Source organism: Monopterus albus, unplaced genomic scaffold (genome assembly GCF_001952655.1).
Source record: "Monopterus albus unplaced genomic scaffold, M_albus_1.0 scaffold19.1, whole genome shotgun sequence".
Classification (NCBI taxonomy): Eukaryota; Metazoa; Chordata; class Actinopteri; order Synbranchiformes; family Synbranchidae; genus Monopterus; species Monopterus albus.
In genome coordinates this window covers 2,009,072-2,035,166 of record NW_018127899.1, presented here as the reverse complement: position 1 = coordinate 2,035,166, position 26,095 = coordinate 2,009,072, and the positions used below count along the sequence as shown (strand labels likewise).

At 43.0% G+C, this 26,095-nt stretch overlaps 1 protein-coding gene across 5 annotated transcripts in view; it reads right to left on the bottom strand.

Annotated features, from left to right (window-relative positions):
• Window positions 1-2,151: 2,151 nt before the first annotated feature.
• LOC109956424 (suppressor of tumorigenicity 7 protein homolog) overlaps window positions 2,152-26,095 on the bottom strand; it is a 40,010-nt gene continuing 16,066 nt past the window's right edge. For 3 of the 5 annotated variants that reach the window (XM_020593531.1, XM_020593530.1, XM_020593535.1), the window contains 14 exons: window positions 14,234-14,316; window positions 11,605-11,764; window positions 9,932-9,986; window positions 9,197-9,312; window positions 9,025-9,100; window positions 7,587-7,741; window positions 7,264-7,361; window positions 6,904-7,018; window positions 6,168-6,240; window positions 4,767-4,869; window positions 4,321-4,471; window positions 4,115-4,207; window positions 3,630-3,772; window positions 2,152-2,596 (listed from right to left, as the gene is read on the bottom strand). In XM_020593531.1, the coding sequence (XP_020449187.1) occupies window positions 2,501-2,596; window positions 3,630-3,772; window positions 4,115-4,207; window positions 4,321-4,471; window positions 4,767-4,869; window positions 6,168-6,240; window positions 6,904-7,018; window positions 7,264-7,361; window positions 7,587-7,741; window positions 9,025-9,100; window positions 9,197-9,312; window positions 9,932-9,986; window positions 11,605-11,764; window positions 14,234-14,316 (1,517 nt within the window). In that variant the 3' untranslated portion in view covers window positions 2,152-2,500. Of the gene's footprint in view, window positions 2,597-3,629; window positions 3,773-4,114; window positions 4,208-4,320; window positions 4,472-4,766; window positions 4,870-6,167; window positions 6,241-6,903; window positions 7,019-7,263; window positions 7,362-7,586; window positions 7,742-9,024; window positions 9,101-9,196; window positions 9,313-9,931; window positions 9,987-11,604; window positions 11,765-14,233; window positions 14,317-22,983; window positions 23,072-26,095 lie in introns of those variants that run through there. The other 2 variants (XM_020593534.1, XM_020593532.1) reach the window with 2 other exon arrangements.

Genomic DNA, 26,095 nt, shown 5'->3' with positions numbered 1-26,095 from the left:
TGAACTGACAACAGGGATACTGATGAAACAGATGTGCTCATGGCAGAAATTGGCTCGTGTAGAATTTGATCTGGTGGATCAAGTTTTAAGTGGTTTGGAGGTAAACTCCACATAAAAACCAGTGAAGCTCCAGCCTCGAGGACAGAAAATATATAGTATGTTAAGTTATATCATCTATTGTAGTGCTGTCAAGTGTCTGTCAGCAGGGACAGGGTTCTCTTGTTCCCTGTGCAGTCTCCAGGAATCTCAGGTTGTTTCAGCGAATGCAGAGCAGAACCTGAGTTGTGGAAAGGAGCCAGTCAATACGGGTCTGCTCACGTCACTCGTTTGACTCGTGTTTTCTGCTTGTTTTGAAGACTGAAACAAACAGTTCATAACAAAAACATCTCGGCAAGACGAGTGTGTGCAAGGCTGGTGAGACTCGGAGCTTCTCTGCTGTATGGTTCAGTTAAACTCTTCATAGCATGTTTAGTTGTTGTTCAAAGTGTGCGATTGTCTTAGAGGCTGCAACTTGTGCTGCTGTTGTACCAACAGGTGTTTCTGTTATTTTGTCCATCCAATTTGTATTATTGAGACTAGGCTGAATAACAGAAACACTTCAAATCTGAGGCAGAGATCAACAAGTGCACTCAGCTTTTCACCAGCACGTTCTGCTGCACGGTGGCACTCACAGGCCTTTTGTCATATTTATTCACTCTGTGTCCTGTCTGGACACAGGATGGAAAAAATACAACCTGTACCAGAATCTCTGCTGATTATATGCCACATTTAAAGGTAAGAAGTCGAAATGAGTCCATGTGAATCCTCCTTGAACTGCAAACAGCCTGTTTAGAATTAACCAGACCAGGCTTTATGTAAATATGCTGTGTATATTAAAATCAGATGTATGGTGTAACTTTTACCAAATAACCAGACTGCCTGTGTACTCCTGTCATTTCCAGCAGCCATGCAAACTAATCACAGGAGCTTCAGCCAAAGGCGTTGCTGTTTGTTTAGCGGTGATATGTCAGCAGAAAGTTTTGGTTTGTTACTATGTGGCACTTCTAATAGTTAATCCTCTTCACTGTTAACAGCCGAGCTTGGAAAAGCAGCCACATTCCTGCAAACATGACAAAAGCAAAACAAACTGGAAAATAAAAACATTCAGGTGTTTTTAAGTTCTAGCTATGTTCCTGCATAATCGATGTTTTCCTGATAGTTTCCAAACACAGGCTGTACAGTTTGATTTCCAGCCACTGGTTCAAGTTCATCTCTGTGCGGCATGAAACACACGTCATGTTTTTTTTCCAATGAGCATCACGTGGAAACCGTTTTAATCCAAGTCAGTGTTATTCTTTTGTAATGCAGCTAAATTCTGCACTGCCTCACAGCAGTGAGGGACAAAAATGTATGTTCACTGTGACCAATTACACATCCCATGTAGGGCTGGACCCAGATATTCGACAATTTGTCCATGTTTTAAGGCCCACGACACACTAAGCCGACCGTCGGCCACCGTGTTGAACAAGTGCTGCTTTGTTTACAACTAGCTCTTCTTCGTTCCCGTTCTGAACGGTGAATACAGACACCGCCCCCTGCTGGTCAGGGGAGTTGTTTCACTCACGCAGGCGCAGAACGTACGTGCTAGTTGGCCGTCGTCTGTGCGGTGCGTTCAAATGCCAATTTACCAACTGGACAAAGGCGACGTGAGGCGGCGCAGCAGTCAGTCTGTGTAGCTGATAGTTCCTTCACTTCAGCTTGGTGTTAATATCCGTTTGCTGTGTTACGCTTCGTAGATGTCCCTCCGCTCTCAGAGAGATATCAGAGACGTGAAAACCAGCGTCTACCTAAAGCAGTAGAAAATATTCTATTCAAGATTCTGCACTAATGTAGCTTGTTGTAAAACGTTATTAGTTGTGATTGTGTTGTAGTAAATGGGGCTGAAAATCTGAATCCACTGTTCCTTTTCATATCTGGCTCTTGTGCAGGACTTTAACAAATGCTGAGGTCCTCACTTAACACATAAGCAAGATGTTAGTGTGTGGAAACATGGGACTAGAGAAACCTAGCAGCTTTGTCCTCTGCAGTGTCTGACACCCAGCTGAAGGTCATCCCCCTGGTTCAGCTCTGCCGTTAAACGCTGTGTGAATCAAACAGGCAGAAGAAGCCGGCTTGCAGCAATACACAAAAAGTCCTTTATTGTGTTTTTTGTCTTTTCACTTTTTAATGATGGCAACTGATCACCTGTTTCTGTACAACAAAAGAACAGCTTTTAAATGATTGAAAACCCCCCAGACATATCAAATAAAGTCCAAACCAATTCTGGATCCTGCTGTTCTACTTCCTGTGTGTCCCATGCTTCCTCCTGTCGTCCTCGGGCAGCTTGTCTGAACTTGGCACAAACGCGTGTCAGTCCAGTCCAGTCTAGTGTTCTGGCTTTCAGTTCAGCTGGTTCTATCCGGATGGAGGTCGCCTCCCAATTCTGGTCTTGGCTCTGGTCTTCTGGTCCGGTCGGTCGGGGTCAGATGCGGGTCAGTTGGTGCCAGAGGCTGGACGGCAGGATGCTCTCCACCTTCTCCATGATGAAGTTCAGAGGAGCGAACAGTGTGCTGAGAAACTGAAGGAAGACAAAGGAAATCGGTCACACACACACAGGACTCGCTGCTCCATGTCTTCAAGTCACTGTGGAAAGAGACATGCTACCGATGTACAGACAAAAACCACAGGGGTTAGTAACAGGGAGGTTCCCACTTTGTGAGACAGTGCGTGGAGGGGGAGGCTCTATCCGCACCACCCTCGTCTCCACCTGCATGTATCTGTCTGATCGTCAGCGGTTTGTGTGTCTGCCTCACACCTCAGTGTTTTCTGCTTCAGGGTTAAGGTGTGTGTGTGTGTGTGTGTGTTCCGTTTGTGATGTTACTGTAAACTGAAAAGCAGCATGAAGGGAGAAAAGGTTGGACTGGTGCATCACAAAGTGCTAATTCGATCCCTGCACCAGGCAATGGGAGACGAAGCCATATCAACATAGTACTAGATAAAAATATAAACACAGCAACGACAAAAAAAGAGTCAATTTAAACAGCATACTGTGAGTAACGCATTCTGCTTGTACGTAACACGACACCAGTTAGGACGTGTTTCTAGTGCCCATGGTCTGATGGTCGTATTCTGTCAGGTGACCAGTCAGTAGACTGTGATCGATGACAGTCACCAGCACCACTGGACCACTCGCATTACATCTGTGACACCTGTTGTGAGGAAATGCATCCTGGTTTCTTTGTGTGTAATGCAATAACAGGGAAGAGAGAGATTAAAAATCTAAAGTCCTGCTGCTCTTAGAGCCAGAGCAAAGGCCGCAGGGTGATTAAAATCAAGTCAGCTCATCCCTGTGGAGCAAGTATGACAACAAACTGCCTGTTGGGTGACAAGTGGCACAAGCAGAAAGGTCAGAGGGTTAATAGACATGTTCTTCCATGTGGCAGACTTTATGGAGATGAGGCTATTGACTCCGTCGTCACCCAGAGTGGAGGTCAGGACAGGGTCATGCTGGAGAAAAGGTCGTCACCAGAATCATTCAGATCCTCCAGGAACCTGGACAGTAGCTGTGATAACTTGTTGGTGTGTGTGGGTACGTGTGTGTGCACACTCACAGCTTTAGCAAACACTCCCATGAGTTCGGGGAACTGGTGTGTGAGCAGAGCCAGCATGGCGGTGAAGGAGCAGAGGCCGGCCGTGAAGAGGATGAAGAAGGGCAGCTCCTTCTTGGGGTAGACCGACACCTCGTGAAACACTGCTTCCACGTGGGACAGACGCACAAACACAAACACAATGTTAGTTGCCAGTGAAACATTTCCATCACGTACATCTACTGGCTGCTGTTACAAGCAGAACCTTTCCTGAGACACTCGACAGTGATGACTTCATGCCTGTTATCAGGTTATCAGCACGTGCACATCGGCTGATGTCTGTGCTCCTGAGGCCAATTAACAAAAAATGTCTGCAAACACATCTGGAACCCTGTCACAGTTTAGTTGTTTCATCACCTGTGGACTTTTTATAATAAGTGCTGTGCTGTATAAATATCCAGTGTGTGTGTGTGTGTGTGTGTGTGTGTGTGTGTCAGGGCGCATCTTACTGGGTAGCAGCTCTCTGTCGGCCGTCTCTGTGCAGATGGGGTAGGGATAGAACAGGTGACCCTTCTCTAGAGGATACGGGATCATTCTGAATGCTGCACACACACACACACACACAAAATCATGAACACATTCAGCTTGGAATCAAAATGCCAAGACTGAGTGGGCCTTATGTTCTGCAGCCATGTGTGGGTTGGTGTGTACTCACTGCCCTCCCAGGTGCAGTGCAGCAGGTTGAGTGCCCCCTCCACCCTTTTCCAGTGCTGCAGGTGGAAGAAGGCGTAGGCGATGGCCTCGCTGTCGCCTCGCTTCAGGATGTGTTCTGGAGGAAGAATCAGACTCTTCATCTCCAGCAGATACTGAGGAGGAGACAGGAAGGGAAGAACAGGACAAAATGAAAATGAATTCAAATAAAAACTAAACTGTTGGAAATTCTAACCTTTAGAACATAATATTTATGTAACATCAACTAACAAGCTTCCTTGGCTAACGTAACTTAGCTAATTCAGTACATATTAGCTAGGCTAGTGGTTTCTTTAGTTCTACAGTAGGCTATGTTCTGCTGCAGTATCTCTGTTGTTACCATTCACAAGAATTACTCCCCAACAAAGTTCCAATGTGTAGTGTGGAGTGCTTCTCTTCTCTGAGTCTCACTTTAGGGACGTGAGGGTTGAATTCCACCGCTCTGTGGATGGCTTCTACTGCGTTCATCTCTGCTGTGCTCAGCCCTCGCCTGGATGCTGCCTCTGGAGAGAACCTGCACACACACAAAAACACACTTCAGAAATCAGATGTGGGATTGCACATCACTAGCTGCTGTGCATGAGAAAGTTGCATCATGTAAATCCCGTTTCTGGAAAATGATGGGCTCAGTACATCTGGATCAACAAACACGAGGGTCAGAGGAGAAAAATACATTTTAGATCCAAATACAAGGTGTAACAGAACTGATTGGTAACGTGTTCTTACTATTAGTGTCCCTACTCGGCCTTATTGTGTGATATTGCTCACTTTCTCTGATACTCATAAATTCATTATGTACGTTTACAACTGGAAGAGCTCGGTGTCATGTGTTTCCTCTCTGAAGGGCTCAGGGGACCAGGGCGATGCTAACCTCCAGGTTGGCCGACAGAGCAGAGAAAATCAGTGGCCGCTCTCTGCCTTCCCTGGAGTTCATCTCTCACTCCCAGTACCTCAGCAGAGCCGGGAGTTTCATACATGACTCCTCCCACCGTAGTCACTCACCGTTCACTTTACTGCCCTCCGGTAGGAGGTATAGGAGCATAAAAAGCAGAACAGACTTGCAAACAGCTTCTTCCCCGGGGCCATCAGAACTCTGAACTCCTCATAGGATTGTTACATTACTAGTGGAGCATGTTAGTTACTATTTATTATTGATGTGATTGATGCAGTTGTGATTTTATTATTTGGAATATTTGGTGCTTTGCTTACATTTCAGTTTGCACCGTGTACAGCTGTAGCTTTTATCAGGTCATTGTGCAATGACAGAAAGGGCATTCTATTCTATTCTAAAGATCACGCCATCTCTACGGCCCTCTATAGCCTCTATAGGTGTGGCTTGTCTATATAAATGTAGCCTGATGAAGGTGTGAGGAACAACCATTGTCTACAAGTGATGGACATTGTGTGTTTCTGAGCCTGTGCACCTATCGCTGACATTTCACGCCATGCAGGAACATCTCTAAAATCATCACTTAAATGCAATAAATGAAAAGGTGTGTGAAGATAAAGCTGCAAATACAAAAAATGTGTGTTCACGTCACCTTGTGTATATCGTTTTATCTTTGCACTGCCAATATTCGTGCACCTCTGGGTGCTCCACTGAGACAAACTCTCACTTCTCACACCCTGTTCTAGAGAACAAAATTACTGCTAACCACTGTGACTACACCCCCGCTCAGCCCCGTTCTCTCATTCACACCGAACAGCTCCCTTGGCTATTATCAGCTCAACTTTAAGCTCTTAAATAGCAGCACAGCTACTGGATGTCAGGCCCCTGCATGAGCACTGTAGCCAGAGAAAAGTGATACTCACTTGTCCGATACCGCCCTGGCTTTAAGCAACGCTGCTGTGTAGCATATTGTTGCAGATTTGGGTAAGCTAATATCTGTGGAGGAGACAAAAGGCAGACACAGACAGAGGGGAGGGGGCGTTCAGTGAACGGAGCAGAAGTTTGGATTACAGGTGGTGGTCAGAGAGGGGAGGGCTGCAGTTTGTCACTGTGGATCATCAGCCTGCATCATTACCAGTGTTAGAAACAAGGCGACCTGATCAATCAGTGCGATCAGTGTCGTACATCTACATGATTGGCACTAGGATACAGTTATTTTCCTCAGTTCTTCATTTGTTCTATTTAAATGTCAGAAGAGAAAAGAGAGAAATATGCCCAAATAAAAAGCTGGCTTTGGCTTACTGACCATAACGTAGAACAAACATCACTAATGACTGAGGCTCTGGATGTACAGCAGCTGATCATTAGGGACTTTCTTACTCATTTAATATGAAAGATAAGAGTGTACAAAAGTACATTTTGATAAATAATGGCTTGATAATATTTAGTTGTAGTTCAAGTTGAAGTTAAATGGAAAATAAAGTTCTACTTGTAGGTCAAATGTTTGGGAGAGAACATAACTATTGGAATAAAAAAATCTTGTAAAGAGCCACTGGACGTGGCTGCGAATCATCACATGAAGATCAAGATCAATAATTCAGGTTATTTATTTTCTATGTGAACACAAATAAAAGCATGAATGTGTGTGTGTGTCCTCACCATCATACTTGGCCAGAACAGCCTGGACGTCGGCGTAGTTCTGGAGCTCCAGCAGCGACTCCAGTAGGTTCTCGTGGATGTTGAACATACTGAGGAGAGGGAACTCCTTCATTAACTGGAAAACACATAACTGTTGTTACATGTAATACCAGGCAGGGGGCGACACATGCACAGTGAGCACACAAGAGCTGTGGGCCATGGCTGTGCAGTTACAGTACACTGTAATCTGAGTGCTGGATGTGTGCTGGATGTGTGTGTTTTTTCTGTTAATGACAGTCAAACTGATCAAAGATCAGCCTCCTGTCAGTCCTCTTCACTAGTTTGTCGTGTGTGCGTTCTGCAGGCAGGGCATGTACTTACATCTCTCATCATTTTAACTGCTTCTCGTGTTCGGCCAAGCTTTCTGGAGCACATGGCCAGTCTCCTCTTTATATATACCAGCACGTTGGTGTCTCTTCCTGGTGGAGACACACACATGCATCAGTTCAGGTCCTTCTAATGAGAACAGGAACATGATGAACCAGTCCCCATGTTTCTGCAGTGCTCAGTACATGTGAAGCTGCAGATTCAATATGTATAAATTACAGAAATTCATCACTTTATGTATTTAACAGTACAACTCTCAGAGGCTCAGGAAGTGTGCTACGGCCACATTCTGCTGAGACTAAGCACATTCGACTCACTGTGCTGGGCTTCATACTGTGTACCATGATGCTGGAGCTGTTGGCTGCGGCGGTAGCAGCTCTCGCCAGCTTTTAGTGCCTGTTTAAACAAACGCTCAGCCTCCATGATGGTGGTGGCCTCCTCCTCTGCCAGGAGGATGTACGCTGTGGCACAACTACAGGAGGAGAGGAGAAGCAAGAGGGAAGGAAGGGGGAGAGATGAGGAAACAGGAGAGGGGAGAAAACGAAATAGTAAAGAAGAAACAGGAGAACAAGATGAGAGATGGTAAATAAGAAAAGAAGAAGCAAAAGGAGACGATAGAAGGAAGGATAAAAGAGGAGACATCATAGAAGACAGGGGTCCAACAAGATGGGAGGAAACAGGAGAGAGGTTGTCAGGAGATGAGAGAAAATCCAGGAAAAAACAGGTTTAGAGAACATGACAAGAGTCAAGAAGGAGGAAGAGACAACAGAGGAGCAATCGGCTTACAACACTGTTGGTTATAGTTTGCCACATTAACTCTGAATATGATTCTTTGTAATTCTCTTGTCTGTTAAACAGGGAATGAAAAACAACCTGCTCCTCACATCACATAGAGTCACTCATCAGGTTACCAACTCAGGACTGTGTCGGTCCACAGCGCAGCATCTTCACACCAGAAAACTGATTGTATGTGTGTTTGTAAGCAGCATCTGACAGAGCACTGATCAAAGACGGCCTTGATAGGAGCTGAGAGCAGCACAGGCCGCTACCACAACTCCTCCGCGCTGCCTTTGTAGTCGCAGGCGCAACTAAAAATAAACCTGCTTGGCCATGAAAACAAGTGAGGCTGGTGTCTTCGCCTGTGAAGGATGCAGGCGCCCAGAGAGTCGATCTGGGATGACATGCGGCAAGAAACTGTGTTTATTGCTTGACATCTGTAGTTTAAAATGAAAAATGATTTGAAAAAAAGGTGTAGAAAATGCACAAACCTATTAGGTAATTACAAGGTTGATTTTTAGTTGGTTGATTATAGCATCGGTTCCTAACCTGCTGTTTGACCCTTCACTGCATCCCAAGTTAAATCTGAGGGGTCAGACAGAAAAATCTGACTTGTTACTGTTGCATCTAAAAATCCTTCAAATCAAAGACTGACAAGGAGAAACGGATCGAATGGCTAAAAGGGGAGGGGGTTGACAACTGTGTCTGGCCTTCAAACACTGAGCTTGAGGTAGGTCACTGGTCGACAACGAGAACCAAATCCACCTGTTCATCCAGAAGAACATTAAAGGTTTTGATGGGAATATGAAACATGGACCAGTTTCCACTGTTTAAGCAGGTTAATATTTCTAATTGTCAACACCATGAGCACAGATCATTTGATAGACAAACTCAGTTTAACTGTACTTTTGCTTTCATATAAACATTTTGTTAAATGTCAACACTCCTGCCTGGGTGAGGAAGAGGGAGTGAACTCACTCTTCGAGCTCCAGAGCTTCATGTGCTGCAGAGATGCGGGCCTGTGGGTTCCTCTCTCTCCACGCCTTCTGCATGACTGCCACCACACAGAAGCAGAGGGGTCATATATAGTAGTACCACCTATGCACATGCACCAACACATCTGGGTTGTACACGCTGTGTGTATTCTTACTAGCGTCAGCAGGCCGCAGGTGGTCTGACTCGCAGGTAAAGAAGGTCTGGTGGTCCTGTGCTGACAAGTTCATGTCATAGTATGTCAGCGGCTCTCGACCAGTTACCCACGTATACCTGGACACCAGCACAGACACAAAATAAGACGCATTAAGAAAAAGCTACTGGCCGTTCCAGTACAACAGTGGGAACAACAGAAGTATCCGAACAAAATGTACTCGTTCAGATGTTAGATACTGTCAACAGAAAAAAAATAGAGTGCTGGGTTGTGGTGAATTAATGGCCGTTGTACTCGACTCTGATTGGCCACAGTTAAGAGATGGAGCTCTGGATGCGGGTTGACAGGGACAGAGACAGAATAATTACAACATGAGTAACAGAAAAGTGGAGGCTGAGTCACTGGGAGGAACAGGAGGCAGAGACTTCAGAGAGAGGAGACAGGAAAAATGACTAATGAGAGCAAATCAGAAGGGACAGAAGACGTCAAATTAATTAAAGACAGACAAAAAAAGGTGGAGAAAGGAGCTGATCAGGAGAAAGAACAAACAGATGGACAGCCAAAAGAACAACAAGAGGAGAAACTGTTTATCAGATATAGATAAAGAGGAGAAAATAGAAGAAAGACTGATTAGAAAAACATAGAGAGAAGACGTCCAGCTCAGAGAGCAGGAGGAAGTAGAAGCCCCACACCAGCCGAGGGTTTGCAGAGACAGGGAGCTTAGCCGCCGTCACTCACCGATTATATTCTGCTCCTCGAAATAAATTCAGTGGATTTCTCCATACTTTACATTCTGCAGGAGGGAGACAGAGAGAGAACAACACCGGTGAGGACAGTCAAGGGCAAAGTGAGCCTTGCTGGCATGCTTCCTACGTACCACCCGCCCTGCAGCTCCCCAACTGGCTCATCAAGCTCGTTCAGAGCACGGCTGATGGGGAAACGGCCGTAAAACTCCTCAATGACCAAACACGCTACTGCACTTGCTTTCAGAAACAGTCCTGAGCGCATGCATTGGCAAACAGCCCTGAACCGATGAATGCAGGACACAGGCTGTGACTGTACGTATTCACACAGGTGACACTAAAAAATATCTCCAGACTTGGACGAGCACATTGTGTATTTAGAGAAAACTGATTTTGCACAGGTTTATTCATCATGAGCTGTACTGTGCAAAACCAGCTGAGCGACATGTAAATCATCATGGGCTACCAGCGTTATACAAGTTAAAGTCTGTGGAACAAAGACATGGGTGTTTAACAGGCAGAAAGGATTTACACAATCAAGGTGCACTGTGGGGAGTGTAGGACAGATCGTTTTTGGAGCTCTGCCAAAATCAGGGCACGAACATCAGGATCGCTCCGTTTTTAAAATCACTTTTGAAAACATCTGATATTTTAGTGCGTCTCATGTGTGTTTACACGAACTGACCTCTCTTCTGTCTCACATTTTCTCAATGCAGCCAGTCATCGTGTCTGAGAAGCAGGAGCCAGCAGATGTTTATTCTGCCTTGATGCAGAACTGATGATCGTTGAACTGATTTTAGCCATTGAGTTGTTTCCTTTCATTCTAATCACTGATCCATAAGTCACGGCAGGCATGCACAAATGTGACTAGAAAAGCCACTGAGTCGGCACTTTCATGTGAGACCCAAACTCCCCAGTACAAAAGAAGACGCATCAACACTTGGCCCCACACACTTGATTTCACGCTGTACTAGTGCAGCCATGTAACCAATTAATCAAGTGACTCCGTCTGAGATTCTCTCCGTTTGTCTTCTGCTGTAACAAAGAAATAATAAGCTACAACCTGCATCTTCAGCTTCAGTGGAGGAGTTTACACAGGGTAGATTATTAGTCAGGAAACCGAGGATTAGTCCAGCTGCAGTGACTGCGCTGCCTTTCTTCTCTCAGTGTTACTTGTTGGTTCCATAATCCGATTTAACTCACAGGTGTTTGACTGAGAACAAAAGTGGGCCACGTCACGTCTCTTACACGTGTATCAGCACACGTACGTCAGACACATCCTGAAGGAGTCTGTGCTGATATGTGCTGGTGTATTTTTTAAGTGTTAGTCCATATTCTTAGGGACACTAAGACTTTTTATTATCAACCACTGTCCTTCCCTGTGCCTGTGTGGGTTCTCTCCAGGGACTTGGACTGTGCCATGATAGTGTAGGTTAAGCTTTTTGATGAGCCATATCCAAGTGGATATTGCCAGGTGCTCTCTGGCATTTTTGCTAGACAACAAGCAATTTACTGAAATAATTGCCAGTTAATTTTCTGTCAATTCATTCATCATTTCAGCTCTAGAGTGCTGCCTATGTTCTGGGTACCCTGGGGGGAAAATGCCATTACCTTCGGGCCAAGAGCAAGCTTTTGTTCTGGGGCACAGCTCTGTACATCAGCTCTTACCTGACACACTCTGTCGACTGGAGTCGGCCTCCCCGTTACTGGTGTTGGAGTTGCTGGGAGAGCTGCTGTCCACTCCGCCCAGCAGGGGGCGCAGGTGGCTCACAGACACCTGCTCTATGAAGGAAGTCCCATATTTCCTGAAATACCACCACTCAAAAATCTGAGGAAAAGGGAGCAACAGAGAATCTTTAATCTAAACGTTTAGAGTTTCATTTAATGACAGTTCAGCTGAAAGTGAATCTGCAAAAATGTTCATATTATTTTTAAAACTTGCATCTACTCTAAGTCTTTACTAAAGTAATTTAAGTCCTCTAAAACATCCAGGTCACTTTTAATATTTTAACAGCTAATCAGATTTTTTCCAAATACAACAAAAATACCTTGTCAGCCAAAAGAACTTCGGTAGTGCTTAGGCTGTGGCTGGAACATAAAAAAATACATTTACTCAAGCACTGTACTGAGGTATCTGTGCTTTGAGTATTTCTATTTTCTCCTACTTAATACTTCAACTATCACTACATTTCAGAGGCAAATACTGTAGTTTGTACTCCACTACTTTTGATAACCTTGTTTCAGAATCTGATTAATAAAACTAAATAAAGTTTAACCATAAGACTTTATTTTGCGGTTCGTTGTGCTGTCCACTTTCATACTCTGGCTCGAACATGTCAGGTAGGATTTGAGGTATTGCCATTGTCAAAAACAGAGCTTATCTGTCAAAGTTTTTTGCTGATTCGTTGCCCTGGCCTCCTGACCAGCAACAGGAGTTGTGCATTTTCACAAACTATCCTCTCGTTTTCAGAAGGAGGCTCTCTTGTGATATCGGGTTTTATTGTTCTGATATAATTACAGACTATTTCGGTGCAAAGCTAATCTAGAGGTACCCAAGATTAAAAATTAAATGGCTGGAAATGAGCATGCCATGGCCTCTTTAATAAATGAACCGAGTACTTCTTCTACCACCAGCTATTCCCCATCTTCATTCAGCACATCTTTATGACTTTCATCAGTATAAACTAAGCTACTTCAGTGGTTAACACTGTCTGCACCAGGGAGTCTCAGTTTTGTGCCACAGAGGCCCAAGAGTGTGCTTCTCCAAAATGTTACCAATTACCACTTTTACCTGAAGTCTAGGAACTAATCAGTGAAACCTTCTGATGGACTGAAACTCTGTAGACTGCGGGGTCATGATGGCACCTGTCCGACGACCACTCTGACGGCAGAGCTGGTTGCCCATTCATCTAAGAGTTAAGTTGTCTACCAGCAAGATGCCCAGCTCCAGACCGTTCCTGATGTTCATGTGTTTGGGTGAATTAGAAGCACAGTGAAACACTCTGCTGTGCTCTCAAGTTAAAAGTGCCATATAGTGGAAGTGCAGTCCATTTACCTAAATGTCTGCATCACCCTACTTAAAGCATGTACCACATATATTTATATAGACTAGTTTCAAACACACCATATGACCGATGAGCCCAGTGAAAACACCCAGCAACCTTCACAATATGTGAAGGTTAGTGGTTTAAACTGTCAGAGCAGCTGTGGAACTCCTGAAATGCAAAGTGAAGATAAAAAATACTCTCCACATCCTTAACAAACATCAATTTGATGTGCCGGAGCTGCTCAGTGCGTAACTGCAGAAGACCAGCTATGAATGTTAAGAGAGTCCTGGCCAAACAATGTAGAAAACAAGGGACAAAATGAAGTGGAGGAAATGTCCTATAACTAGAACCATTCATGGTCAAAAATATCTAGTTTTAATGACCAAATGTAAAAAAAAAAATTCAGATTATTGGTGAGAGCTATTTTAACAGGTGTACAGACTCCCAGCTGGCAAAAGTGTTAACTGTCAGCCTGTGCTTGAGAGATCTACAACTGGGACATAAACATTTATTCCAGTTGCAGAGACATGACCAGTACAGCTCCAACGGAACCAACCGCATTCCACATTTTTTAATCATCTCGCACAGCATGTACCAAGCTCAACGCCATCTCTGGGCAGCCTGTGCCTGTTGGGCCCACAGGAAAGAGAGGGAGTTAATTAAGAGAGGAGCTATTTTAGAAAACAGACCAGCCACTGTTGCACAGTTGTCTGTCTCTGTTAAGAACTTGGATGAGAGATAAACACCTGCATAAGTAGGAAAAGCCTTGCTAACAGTTTCATTACATTGCTTCCCTGCTTCTTTACCTGTTCCACATTTACTGGGATACTGATGCAAGCAGCTAAGACTCTTCACAAAGCCGTTGAAACACAACCACATCTCATATATGCAACATTTTGCACTGGCCTCTAGAGGAGCTGAGGCAAAAGTGCCTCACTATGTATTTCTTCTCTCTTCAGCTCCTTGTGGCCTCTGAACCTGTGATTTTAGTCACTTAGAAAGCCACCTCTGAAAAACTGTGTGTAAAATCTTAGCTAATGCATCTTTAAATACAGTGGCAATTAACCAAGACTCGCATCTGAAGTTTCAGTAGTGCACATTAAAGAACAATTATTTTCAACAGGTGCTATCTGTGATGTGAAACATCAGTTTTTACATAAATCAATACTGCTACTAAAATCACTACAAACATCATAACATTTTAAATCCGATACTGGTATTGGCTTCAGTATAATCGGATAAAGACTTACCAGTATAAGTCCTGAAATGAGGGAGGACGTGCCCGTCAGAGCCACATAAAACTTAGGCGTCAGGGTGTTGAGAAACATGCTTACTGAAGAGGAGACACAAGAAGAAGGTAGGTTAGAGCTCACTTTTAGGATGCTTTAGAAAAGATCTTTGCAGAATAAAATGCTGAATGTTCACATAAAACTAGGACATGTCTACAGAGAAGACTAGACTGTAAGGAAAACATCAAAAGGCTCCAAATTCAAGGACATTTGTGATTCCAAGACATGAAACGTTTCATGCAAAAACATCATCCACATGCAGGATTTGGCATTTCCCAGAGAGCCCTGCTGCTTAGATGTGAAATTACACAGCACCAGGGGACCCGGGTAGGCTTGAACTACAGAGTGAGGATGCACTGCAAGTGGAAAAGCAGGGAGGACATAAGGCTCAACTAGCAGCCTTCGCTGCAATACAATATTCACAAGCAATTTACTCAACTTAGCCGTGTAAATAACACTGTTAGTGTGGAAAAACATCATCTAGATATGAGTCTGAATGGCAGCAAAGGAGCTGATGAAGTAGAAACAGTGGTCAAATTGCCAGCACAGACTTGCTGGTGGTTAATTTTCCCTCCGTGGGTAGAGGAGCCAACAGACTCTCAAAGACTGCATTTTAATTACACTGACTGAACTGATGGACAAGTGGGAGATCATTTATGTATCTACTGCTTTAATCAGGTAAAGTCTCATTAGTGCTGTCAGTGACTATAAATGTAATAGTTGTCATATGTAATTTAAGTTTAATGGAACAAAAAAACCTACAGTCCAAATGCCACAGCAGCAGGAGTGTGACGATACACGATACCGGGTTCACGAGAACGGGACGATGATATTTTAACACAAATTTGAAGAAATCCTCAATGACAAAAATAGATGAATGGAAAAATAATGTTTTATTCGACTGAAAGTGACAAAATGCAAAACAATTCAGGTGCATTTTGAAATGTTTGAACTAATCTTATAATGAATGTCTCCGGCAAAACGATGCAACCTGGTGCAGTGAAAAAGTTGGTCTGGTTCAACTTTTGCCGCACCAGATGGTGACATCATCCGGCAAAGACTGCATTGACCAATCATGTACGGGGGACAATCGGAGCATCGCCGCCAACGGGAAGAAAACTTTTTTTTACCTTGTTAACATGAGCATTAGCTTCTATTCACTGTCAAATTTGGGTCACAGTCAATGCACCATAACGATGCCATGTTTTCAGTACTTAGGGTACTGGATGTTAAATGGAGTTTGTTCACCTATCAGTGGTGACACACTAATAAAAACTGCTGCTAAGGTAGAGTAGTCTACCTTAGCAGCATGGCTGATTAAAATACAACAGAAGCTCACAGGCTGCAAACGTGAATGAAGCCACTCAGGTGGACTCATCACAACCTGACCATGTTGTGCACGCCTACAACACTCCCCCTGCAACTCCTCGTGGCACGAGACCTCGTCACACCCCTAAACAGCAGCTCCCGTGACCCTTCAGTCTCTTAATAGCAACACCAGGTTTCTACACAATTTATTTCCTAGTGCCAGTTCTATCAGATCCCATGAAGAGGAAAATTACAGCTCAATGATCCATATCAATGGAGCCTTACAGTGTAGAGCCTCTTAAATACCAGCCACCACCATAATTATTATACCGTTTACCCACAGTTGTATTAGGAGATTTTCCTGCACGTTGACTATGTGCTCTTACTGTTGGAAGGGCTGAATGTGACTGATACATGATATGATTCTGCTTGTAGAATGAAGCAACAACACAGCACCATCTGTTTTCAATTTGTGTTTTCTATTTCACAAACATTTCTAAGAAAAAAAAAAATCACTCTCTACAAATGACATATTTTGAGCTGTGACTTTTCCATTCATTACCTACCACCTGTTCTTTGTTTGAAATGTAACAGCACTAAAATGTTTAGACTGCAATCTTGTCTTTGTTGATTACAATTTTAAATCACTGCCTTTATGCATTACTCCATCTAAACTGGTTTTGTGTGTGTGTGTATATATATTATATATATATTTCTATATAAGCACTTTATTCTTATTTTCCTAATGCACATTTTTCTTTTTTGCTTTCTCAGTCTTATCTTGTTTACACGTTGTTTTACGGGAGAACACTGCACGTGCACACAGAGTCAAATTCCTGGTGTTCAACACACTTGGCCAATAAAGCCGATTCTGATTTAATACTGGCCATGTTAAGTTGGACACGGGTAAGAAGGTGCCTCATTTAACAGCCTAATTAGCTCAGGAGTCTGAGAAAACAGGCTTAAGCAATTAAAATCACATCTAAATAATGATCTGTTCAGCCAGATTAACTGCCAACTGACCTACGCTCCTCAGACAAATCCTAGCATCTAGTGATGCTCAGACAAGCTAATCTGGAGGCTTCAAATGTTTTAGTAATGTTCTGTGTGTGCAGTCCCTTTGCCACATGATTCATTAATACTTAGAAGTCTGGATAATATGATTAAACTCTTTAAAACCTGACTGGTTGTATGTCATTAGCCCTGTTTACACTGCCTGTTCCAGGTAGGATTACTGCACCAAACCTGGCACAAAGGTTCCACTTCCTTTGCATAAAAGGGGACAAGCAGCTTGGGGATGTGTGGACATGGATGTATTAATGAGAACTGGATACCAGATTACAAAATGGCACCCACTCTTCCCACTTAAAATTGTTAGCTTGTATCCAGCTCTCATAATACATCCATGGTTGTGGGTGGTGGTGTGTGAAGTCTTGATGAAGCGTTTCTGCGACACTCTCCCAGGGGATTAAAATTTTAACATCACTCACAAGACACAGAATCAGTGACCATAATCATTAACATGTTCCACATTATGCACAACTTTTAGTCCAAATCATGTCAGAAATGTGTAAGACCAACATAAGATCAGCCCTACGCCGTTACTCTTCATCATCATTTTGAAAGCAACAGTCACGGTATGCGTTGTATTTGCAAAGTGTATTTTAAATACATCACATTAAATGTCACACCTCTAATGCCCAGATGTCAGTATCTGTTATGCCAGCTTTCTTTTAGTTCAGTGTTAACAGGCAAAGCTACATGAAGGAGGGGTAGCTTTTTTTCCCAATATAGAGGAATCTCTGTCTAAAAGAGGCTGCTGTGAAACCACCATCTAGCACATTCACTGCATCCCCAAATATCACCAGTGAAGGTGAGTGGCAGCTAAAACTACAACACAGATTATTTAAAAAAAATCATTTCCTTTAATAACAGTCACCTTCAGTAACATAACTGCTGGGTGGCTCAAGGTGACCTCGCCCTCCGACATTTGGCTGTGAGCTAGAGGCATCTACACGCTCCACTAAAGGATGCTACTGACAGACCATCCATTTGTGTTGTCATGTAAATTCCCCACAAATCATGCTGAGGAAAGGGAGACTGTGGGACAAAGACCCCGCTCAGATGAATCCCAGCCTCATACCCACACAGAAACACACACACAAGTGCAGCTGGACTGCTATTCATGGCTGTGAAGTGGAGACTCTCGTCCTGGCAAAAAAGGGCCTTTCAGAGGCCTGTGGTCACACAGACCTAACAGCTGCTGTCAGTGCTCACTGAGGAGAGGATACTGGCGTCCTACTCACAATGGACTGCCTCATCTTCATCAAGCCAATATATTTGGCATCACTGACATACAGTCTAGTCACATAAAACAAAATAACAATGGCATAAACCATGTCACAGATTTAATTTCTAAAACAATTAAAGCTGTAAATCACCATCAAACCATTGAATTTAGTGATGAATTTTAAGGGGGATTATGTACTGACAGAAAGTTTAAGATAACACCTGATGCTCTGAGAACGCAACCAGTTGGACGCATTTTACAAACTGAACGATTAAACAGACGGACTGAAAATTAACACTTTGATCCATCTTTGGAGAAGGCACAGTCAACAGGGCTGCACGATTACAAAACGGGTCCTGCCTGAACTGGATGTCCTGGAATCAAGTAGCCTCCCAGTCAGAAATCATTCATCCTCCTCATGTAATTTAATTACATAATCCTTGGGTAAAGTTATAACATGCATTTCCCACTTGGACTTCAATTGAGTATCAAACCAAATTAAACTAAGATGTAATTAAGCTTGAATGTCACACAATTAACTTTAGAATCAGGACAATAAATCTGGTGCCAAATGAAATGATCAGGTGTTCAGAGAGTTAATCATGTCAACTGTTTTTTCATGATTTATTAGGCTGTAAAACACTGATCACCAGCTGGTGGCCTACGGGCCACATTCATCCTGCTAAAGCTTTCTGTCCAGCCCACAGTCTACGAATTAAATCAGAAAACATGACTAGGAAAATTAAGTTCTGGTATCTAGAACTTTTTCTTACAAAACCCCAAAAACAATTGAGTAATTGAGTAAAGTAATTTTATTAGGAGTTTTTTACTGACCCCAGATATGTGAGTTCTAAAGATGTTACAAATCCCTCTGTCAGCTGGTTATTAGCGAGCAGCCTACACAACCCGATGCAGGAGTCAGGTGCACCTCGCTCACAAAGCTGTGGTTGCTTCGCCGGGTTGAACAGTGAATAGCAGTAGCCTAGGGTTGGTTTTAGGCACTGTGTGAATACAGGGGCTGTCAGAGATGTTGTTTTAAAAACAGTAATAAAATTTTTGTATTTTTTCCACATGCTCTGTTAGTTCATTCTGATGCAGGGTAATAAAAATAGATTATGGCAGTTAGGCCTAAATAATTATTTTTCTTGAAAGTCCAGCCCCCACAGTGTCTGCTTAGAAAGTTTCTGGCCTTTGGCAAATGTCACTGATGATCGTTGCTGTAAAAGGCAAGTAGAAACTAGCAATTTGCCGCTCTTATGTGACTGTCTACGACTATTAACTCCTAATGAAATACGAGGTTAAGCTACAGTATATAATGATGAATAAAGACAGACTGTTTTTCTGATTTCTTCGTTTAATTGCCTGATAGTGAATGAAGACAATGAAGTGATTTAAATGAGGGGCTCTGTCACAGTGTCCTTTGCTGTCTGATATTTAGTGCACTGGAGCAGAGTCCTGCCTGATCAGCCACCGTAAGTCTCCCTGGATAAGGCTGTTACTGAAAAGACTCAAAGTAAGGCTGAAACTAAGTCATTTCATGACTAATTCATTCCCCGGCTTTTTTCAAATTAATCTTTGTCATTACTGATTAATCATTTCCATTTTAATTGTTTTGTTTATTACTGTATAGTCTGAAATGCTGTGATCATTTCCCCCAGCCAAAGGGAATATCTTCAGCTGTCTTGTTTTGTCTGACCAAGTCCAGGACTACTATTCATTTAAAACCATTTGAGACAAACAAAAAAAAAAAAAAAAAGCATCAAATCATATTTGACAAGCTAGAAACACCAACTATTGAGATTTGTGCTTAAGAAAAAATTACTGAACCAATTATTCTGTTATCAAAATAGCTGCAGATTAATCTGTCAACTGACCAACAGACTAATCAATTCATCTTTGCAGCTCTAAGTTCATTAAATCAACCAGTTGTTTCAGCACTAGTCTTGTGTAAACAACCAACAGCAGTTTTTAAAGGCAGATTTTCATTATCGGGCCATGATTTAAACTGGTGTGACTTTATAACGGTAACGAAGAAGCCAAGGAGAATGTTGAGAGGACAATGTGGTGAATTGAAGGGACAAATTCCAACAGACAGACTAAATGTCACCGGAGACATCAGGAGAAGTGACCTTTATTGAAGAGAGAGCAGTCGGCAGACTGCTGGCCTGACTGGAATGATTAAAGATGTGCACAGCGATACATGCAAACATGCACACACATTCAAACATACAATCATAGTCACACACTTATACTGTATGTCCTTTAACCACTGAAGAGAACAAATGATAAGTTGATTTCATTACATATTCCAAACAAAACCTGAGGTGTTGCTACCACGTATTCTGCCCTACAACAGACACACACCACTAAAGTAACGTCAACATCTCCTGTTAGAAAATCAGCATTTCATAAAAATTACAGAGCCCTGTACTGCAAAATCAGAATGAAGCAGGACAGTGACATGTTGTTAGTGCTGTAGTCCAGCACAATGAAGATAAGGTATTGGCTTTCAGATTGAACTTGAGGGTGTTTACATCCACATCAGATGAAGTGCAAACTGTTTCACTCACAGATAGGCAGTGTATATAAGTTAACACAAACTTAACTCACATTTAATATGTGTGCATCCTCTGTGCAACCCACAGACACACTTTCCCGCTGATGCTCTGACAGAGCCTGGACTGTAGTCATCTTCAGTCTGTTTAAAATGAATGTCCTCTCGCATCATTATGAATCTGTGAAACATTGAACTAAAGGTCTTCATTGTTCATTCATTTTGGATGTGAACACACTCAAATGCCCTTAATGCTTTTAACAGAGACCACTTTAATTTAAACCCAATGTGCTGAAATAGAGGCAAAACAGTGAACAACAATGACCAAGAACATAAAGCCAAAAGCTGTGCAGCAACAGATTATAAACATCAATGTAAATGTATAAAAGTAGCAAAATAAGAGGCAGGACTTCAGACCTGCTGCATCATTAAAACAGCTGTCCTGCATCTGTATATGCACAACGTCCTTTTGAAACACTTTAAAAACAGTGATGCAGTGGTGACTCTTACAGCTCACGTGGTGCAAAAGTGTGCGTCATACACTTTGTCATTACCAAGTCTCACAAAAGGGCAGTGCTGCGTTGTAAAACTGAGTCATATAAGCATCTGAGACACTTGACAATCTCAGTTTTTTAGATTACCAAGCGTATGCAGAGGACTTGTTAATAGCTTAGTGAATAATCAGAGAGGAAAATGAGTTTTGGGTCAGAAACAAAAGTGGCATTGAGATGCACTATGGCTCAAAAGTTTGCAGCACATCTGTGGGAACGTCTGCAGCAGTGCTGTCTGTCCCAACAGTGCTTGACTTCAGTTGGAGTGGGAATGACACAGACGTGTTTAGCTGCCGAATTACTCGGATATCAACTGGAAAAATCTTAACCGATAGTGTACTTTCGGTACATTTTCTTGATTGGAAGTTAATCTAAAACCCTGTTTCATCTTGCAGGTTTCAGAACAAAACAGACTCATGCCAGGGTGCCCTGGTAAGACAGCACTATTTAAGGAGTCACATTAATGTCAAACAATGTGACATGAGACAAAGCTGGGTGCTGTTGTGCAGGCTGCCTGCATCCTAACCTGAGTTTTAAGTCACCTGAGGTCAGCTGCTCATGCCTAAAATGTTGTCTAGCAGAGCAGGATTAGAGAGTGCCTCGCAGCCTGGCTGGTCCTGACTGATGGGGCTGCTAGCAGAGCCTGTCTGGGTCTAACTACCTGTGCCGACCTTTCAGCAAGATGGAGTGTAGCCAGCATCTGTCACAGCAGAGGTAGCTGGTGAGCTGGTCTCTCTGTGTCTGTAACATGTGTATGGGGTTTCTGCCTAGGCTTTTGTGTGTTTGTCTGCACATTTGTGACCATGTGTAAGTTTGAAAGGTTGTGCTGTATCTGCAAGTGAGTGAGTAACTGATGTAGAAGAATTTGGCTACTGAGAGATCAAACACTTCATTCTTCATTTCTTACCAGGATCTTTGACTCACCCACAACACCAACAACAATCACTGTAACTGCCACTGAGCATGAAATTACATGGTGGGGTTATACCAAGGCTGCTAAATTCTCGCCCCTCAAGCTCATCTTGATCATAAGAAGGACAGACAAAGGCTGTCAACCAAGGACAGTGAAAGATAAGGGACCAACTCAAGTTACATGATTCCCATTTGGAAGAGAACATTGAAATTAGATCTCACTTGTAACTTTTAATTTAATTTTGGACTCCTTGCAAAGTAAGTAATCCAAGAGAACATTATTTAAAGACTTGGCAGTTAAACACTAGAAACTAACTAAGAGACATAAACCTGGCTGCCAGGAGAAAAGAGATTGTATTAATTTGAGATCTCTGATGGTACAGAAACTTTATCTTAAGGTCTGTTTTGTTAATTTTCTGAATCTGTGTTGAGAAGAGAAACATGATGCCACTGTTCTCAAGCATTTGTTCTCTTCAGTTTGTAGTTATACATTGTTTTTGTCTGCAATGTCTGTGATGCACCCTAAATTAAACAGTATCATTTTCCTTTGATGTCAATAAAGTAAGTGGAAAACAGAATTTTCTTTGCTTTACTTGCTCACAGTTACATGGCTGCATTTCTCTCAAACAAAAACTAAACAACAACCGCCATGGATGACGCAGTCTGTCGCACAGCCTTTTATTTGTATTTATTCTCCATAACCACAGAGAGTAAAAGTAAACACAGCAAAACAAACATACTGGACATCGACAGAAAATAAATAGTAAGTCTGCAAGGTGTTCCTCCTCCCAGGCTTAATCTGGCTCTGCCCAACAAGCCACTATGTACACACTGATATCAGCTACAGCTAGTGTGTCCCTCACACAAACACAGATATACAAGGAAGACATAAAGAGCAACACACACAGTGAGCCAGCAGGCCTGCGCCCACGTGCTGAGCAAACCGTTCACTTCATGAATATCAATACAAAATGTACAGGGCCACCTGCCGTACACGATACAAAGGCCATTTGCAAGGGAATAGATCAGAAGCACAGCCACCGTACAGTTTGACTACACACAGCAGCAGACCATGAAGCAACACAACGTTACTTACCCTCCATTCCACTGAAACATCTAGTGTAGCCACCAACACACTAACAAGGCCTGCTAAATAAAAATATATTAGGACACTCCCCCCCCCATCACCAGAAATAAAAATGCTACTTCTCCACTGGCTGTCCACATCCATACAGCACCGTCTTTCATAAAGCACTCTTACCGGTGGGGGCCCCCGGCATGGTGCTTCTTGATTGGCTGCTGTCTGTGAGTGGCAGCAGGCTGACACAATCGTACACTAGCTCTGTCCTGCTTTCCCTTCAGTAGCCCAGCAGTATAAGTATGGGGGGTGAGGGGGTCCAGCCAATCAATAACATGGATTTTAAAGAGGGGGGTGGGGGTGTAGGACTCCTTAGCCCCCTCCTGCAGAAGTAACCATGACAACTCCTAAATGACCTTACAGGAGAATGGATAAAGGAGCCTGTTCAGTGCAGATTTACAGATATCCAAGGCTCAGTCCCTCAGTCCTGCGATTATGAGTTTTATTTACCCAGAGAGCCTTCCTAAGAACTCCTGTTCTTATCGAGCAGCCTCTCATGCAATTACACATTTCCTCCTAGCAGCAGCCTAAAATCGCTCCAGCCCACATGGCCTCAGACCAGCTCCAATGGAGTAACTGGGGTTAAACGCCTTGCTCCAGAGCCCCTCAGTAGCAGTTGTTAAGGCAGGGTAAAAACATTTACTTTCACCCGACAGAGAATCTCCCGCTTGATCTACTGATTAGATAAAGGCACTTTCTTTTTCAGCTTGCTGAGATACTAAATGAGGAGGATGGAAGAGAGCCCAGTGAAATTAAAAGGCTGACAAGGCTAGCTGCTGTTCTTACATTAGCATCTGATGATGACAAATGTGGCGATTTCCTCTATGAGACCCCACTGCAGCGACTCAATTATCGCTACGTTTCCTGAAGTTCAACCAAGAGGAATTATCAGCAAAACCCCAGTACATTACTGACAATGAAGAGGATGCAAATTTTTATTTTAACTGCTGTTTCACAGTACAATCAGGAACCAAAGGAATGGGAAAGAAAAGTTTTCAAAAGCAAGGGCTCCTTCAAAGCTCAGAAAATCTAAATAAGGGTGAGACTGTTGTCAGTGGTGAGATTATCCCAGCATGATGAAATCCAGGTGTTTGCACTTACAACTAAACTAGAAATGACACAGGCAGACGTACAACTGCTGCATTAACAGGTGAACTGTGAGCACAAACACCAACATGATGACAAACTGACAATATCAGTAAATACTGACAAATTACTGACTCCATCATCCAGTCCTCTTTATAGCAGACCCATAATTTGAAGACAATCATGCCACAGAAAGGAAGACAGAGGGAGAGGTTTACAAGCTATCCTTTTGTTGAGTCCCCATCATGGCTTGCCCACTAATTCTATTGCTAAAAGCTCTTCAAGCAGACAGGCCTGTATCAACTAAATAATATTCTGTCCCTACCACACAGCCCTGGGTGTTAATCATATTCAATTCTGAACGCTACCCAAAAACTCCCTTTTCATCAGCAGCCAAGCACACATAATAATTACGGCTGAGGGGGTACGCCAAGAACAGTGGTGCTTTAATCGCTCATCTGCAGCAGAGGGTCCAACATATCTGACAGACTATGACACCAGTCCACTGTGCACTCAGTTTGTCCATGTGGTTAGTCACATTGAGTTGTGTAATCTTTTATCAAAGCTACTGTCAGGCCTCTTCTTTATTCACTTCTGGTGGGGAGATACCGTTATCTAGCACAGATCTGTCAAAGTACGGTCTGTAAATCAGCCCCGCCTGCGGCCTAGCCAATGTTAGAAGAAGGGTTTTTCCAGCCAGTATAGTCATGTCAAAACAGCCATGGATGAGCTCTGGGCAGCTAAAAGTCTAAACCAGCGGCTGCCAGAGTCAAGAGGTGGCGTCTTTTGCACAGAGAGAGTGGGACAAAGAAAGAGCAACAACCAGGGTTAACATGGGTTTGGCTGTTTGGCATGGAGAGGGTTAAAAGCAGCCAGAGGACTCAGACTGGATCCAGATGTGGCATTCTTCCTTCTGGATGTGTTAGCATCTAAAGCTAACCTGTTTGTTTTGGTAGCATTAGCCACCTAGCATGGTCAGGACTTGTACCTTTGTGTTCAATTAATGTGATATTTACTTGGGAGGAACTGGAGCTTTGTGCAACATTAGTGCTTTGTGCCACATTAGCAGTGACCAGAAAGTTCTACCGGACTGACACATTAACCCTAGTTTCCGACTGGAGGCTGCATCTTGTACAGTTCGCCACAGCCAGGCATCCGTAGTTTATGTCGTCGATATGAATCATGACATATTTGGCACAGCAAAGAGCAGTTAGGAGCAGCTTATGGTGCCAGTTTGTTTTGAGTCTCACTTGACACAATAGGCTGAAAAGAAATTTGGTAACTTTAATAAACTGGGAAGTACTTTGACCTTTGTACTGGTCACAGGGTTTTTGAATGCTACAGTAATACCAATATTCTGATGCTGCCAACATAGCATTTTAAGGCCATTGTAACATTTTTTTTTTACATTTGAACAGTTTCAAATGTTCTGAAATTTTTATTTTAAAAGCTAATGACTGCACAGAAAATGACTAAATATGTAACTTCAAAGGATCCAGAATATTAAGACTGACACACGCAGTGAGGACAGTTTGAGACAAAGTGCCCCAACAGTACAAGGGCACACACTGTTTGTTACTTGTGACCCCAGTGGGAATCAATCCAACTGAAATTCCCCAAATGTTTTGCTACGCTTTGCATGATGAACTACATAAAATAATACTTAAATAAAATTAGCAATAACCATAGCGGGGTGAGAATGACCTCACCTCCCCTGGATCTGGCTAAGCCTATGATCATTAAAACTCAAGAGTCTTTGCTCTGTTGCTGTTGGCACAGGCTGTGGCCCGCTAAATTTATGGATGGCAGTGGCACATGGCCTGGGAGCTGGTCCTGTTTGCTAGAGAGCTTCTGGAGCCATGTATGGAAATTCTGAATGCCAGTAAAATGATGCAAAAATGCTTCCAGATTGTTCTGTTCAATAGATGAGATTCTGTCTGAGCACTGTGGTTTAACTAGTCTTACAGGACTGAACAGCTAATGA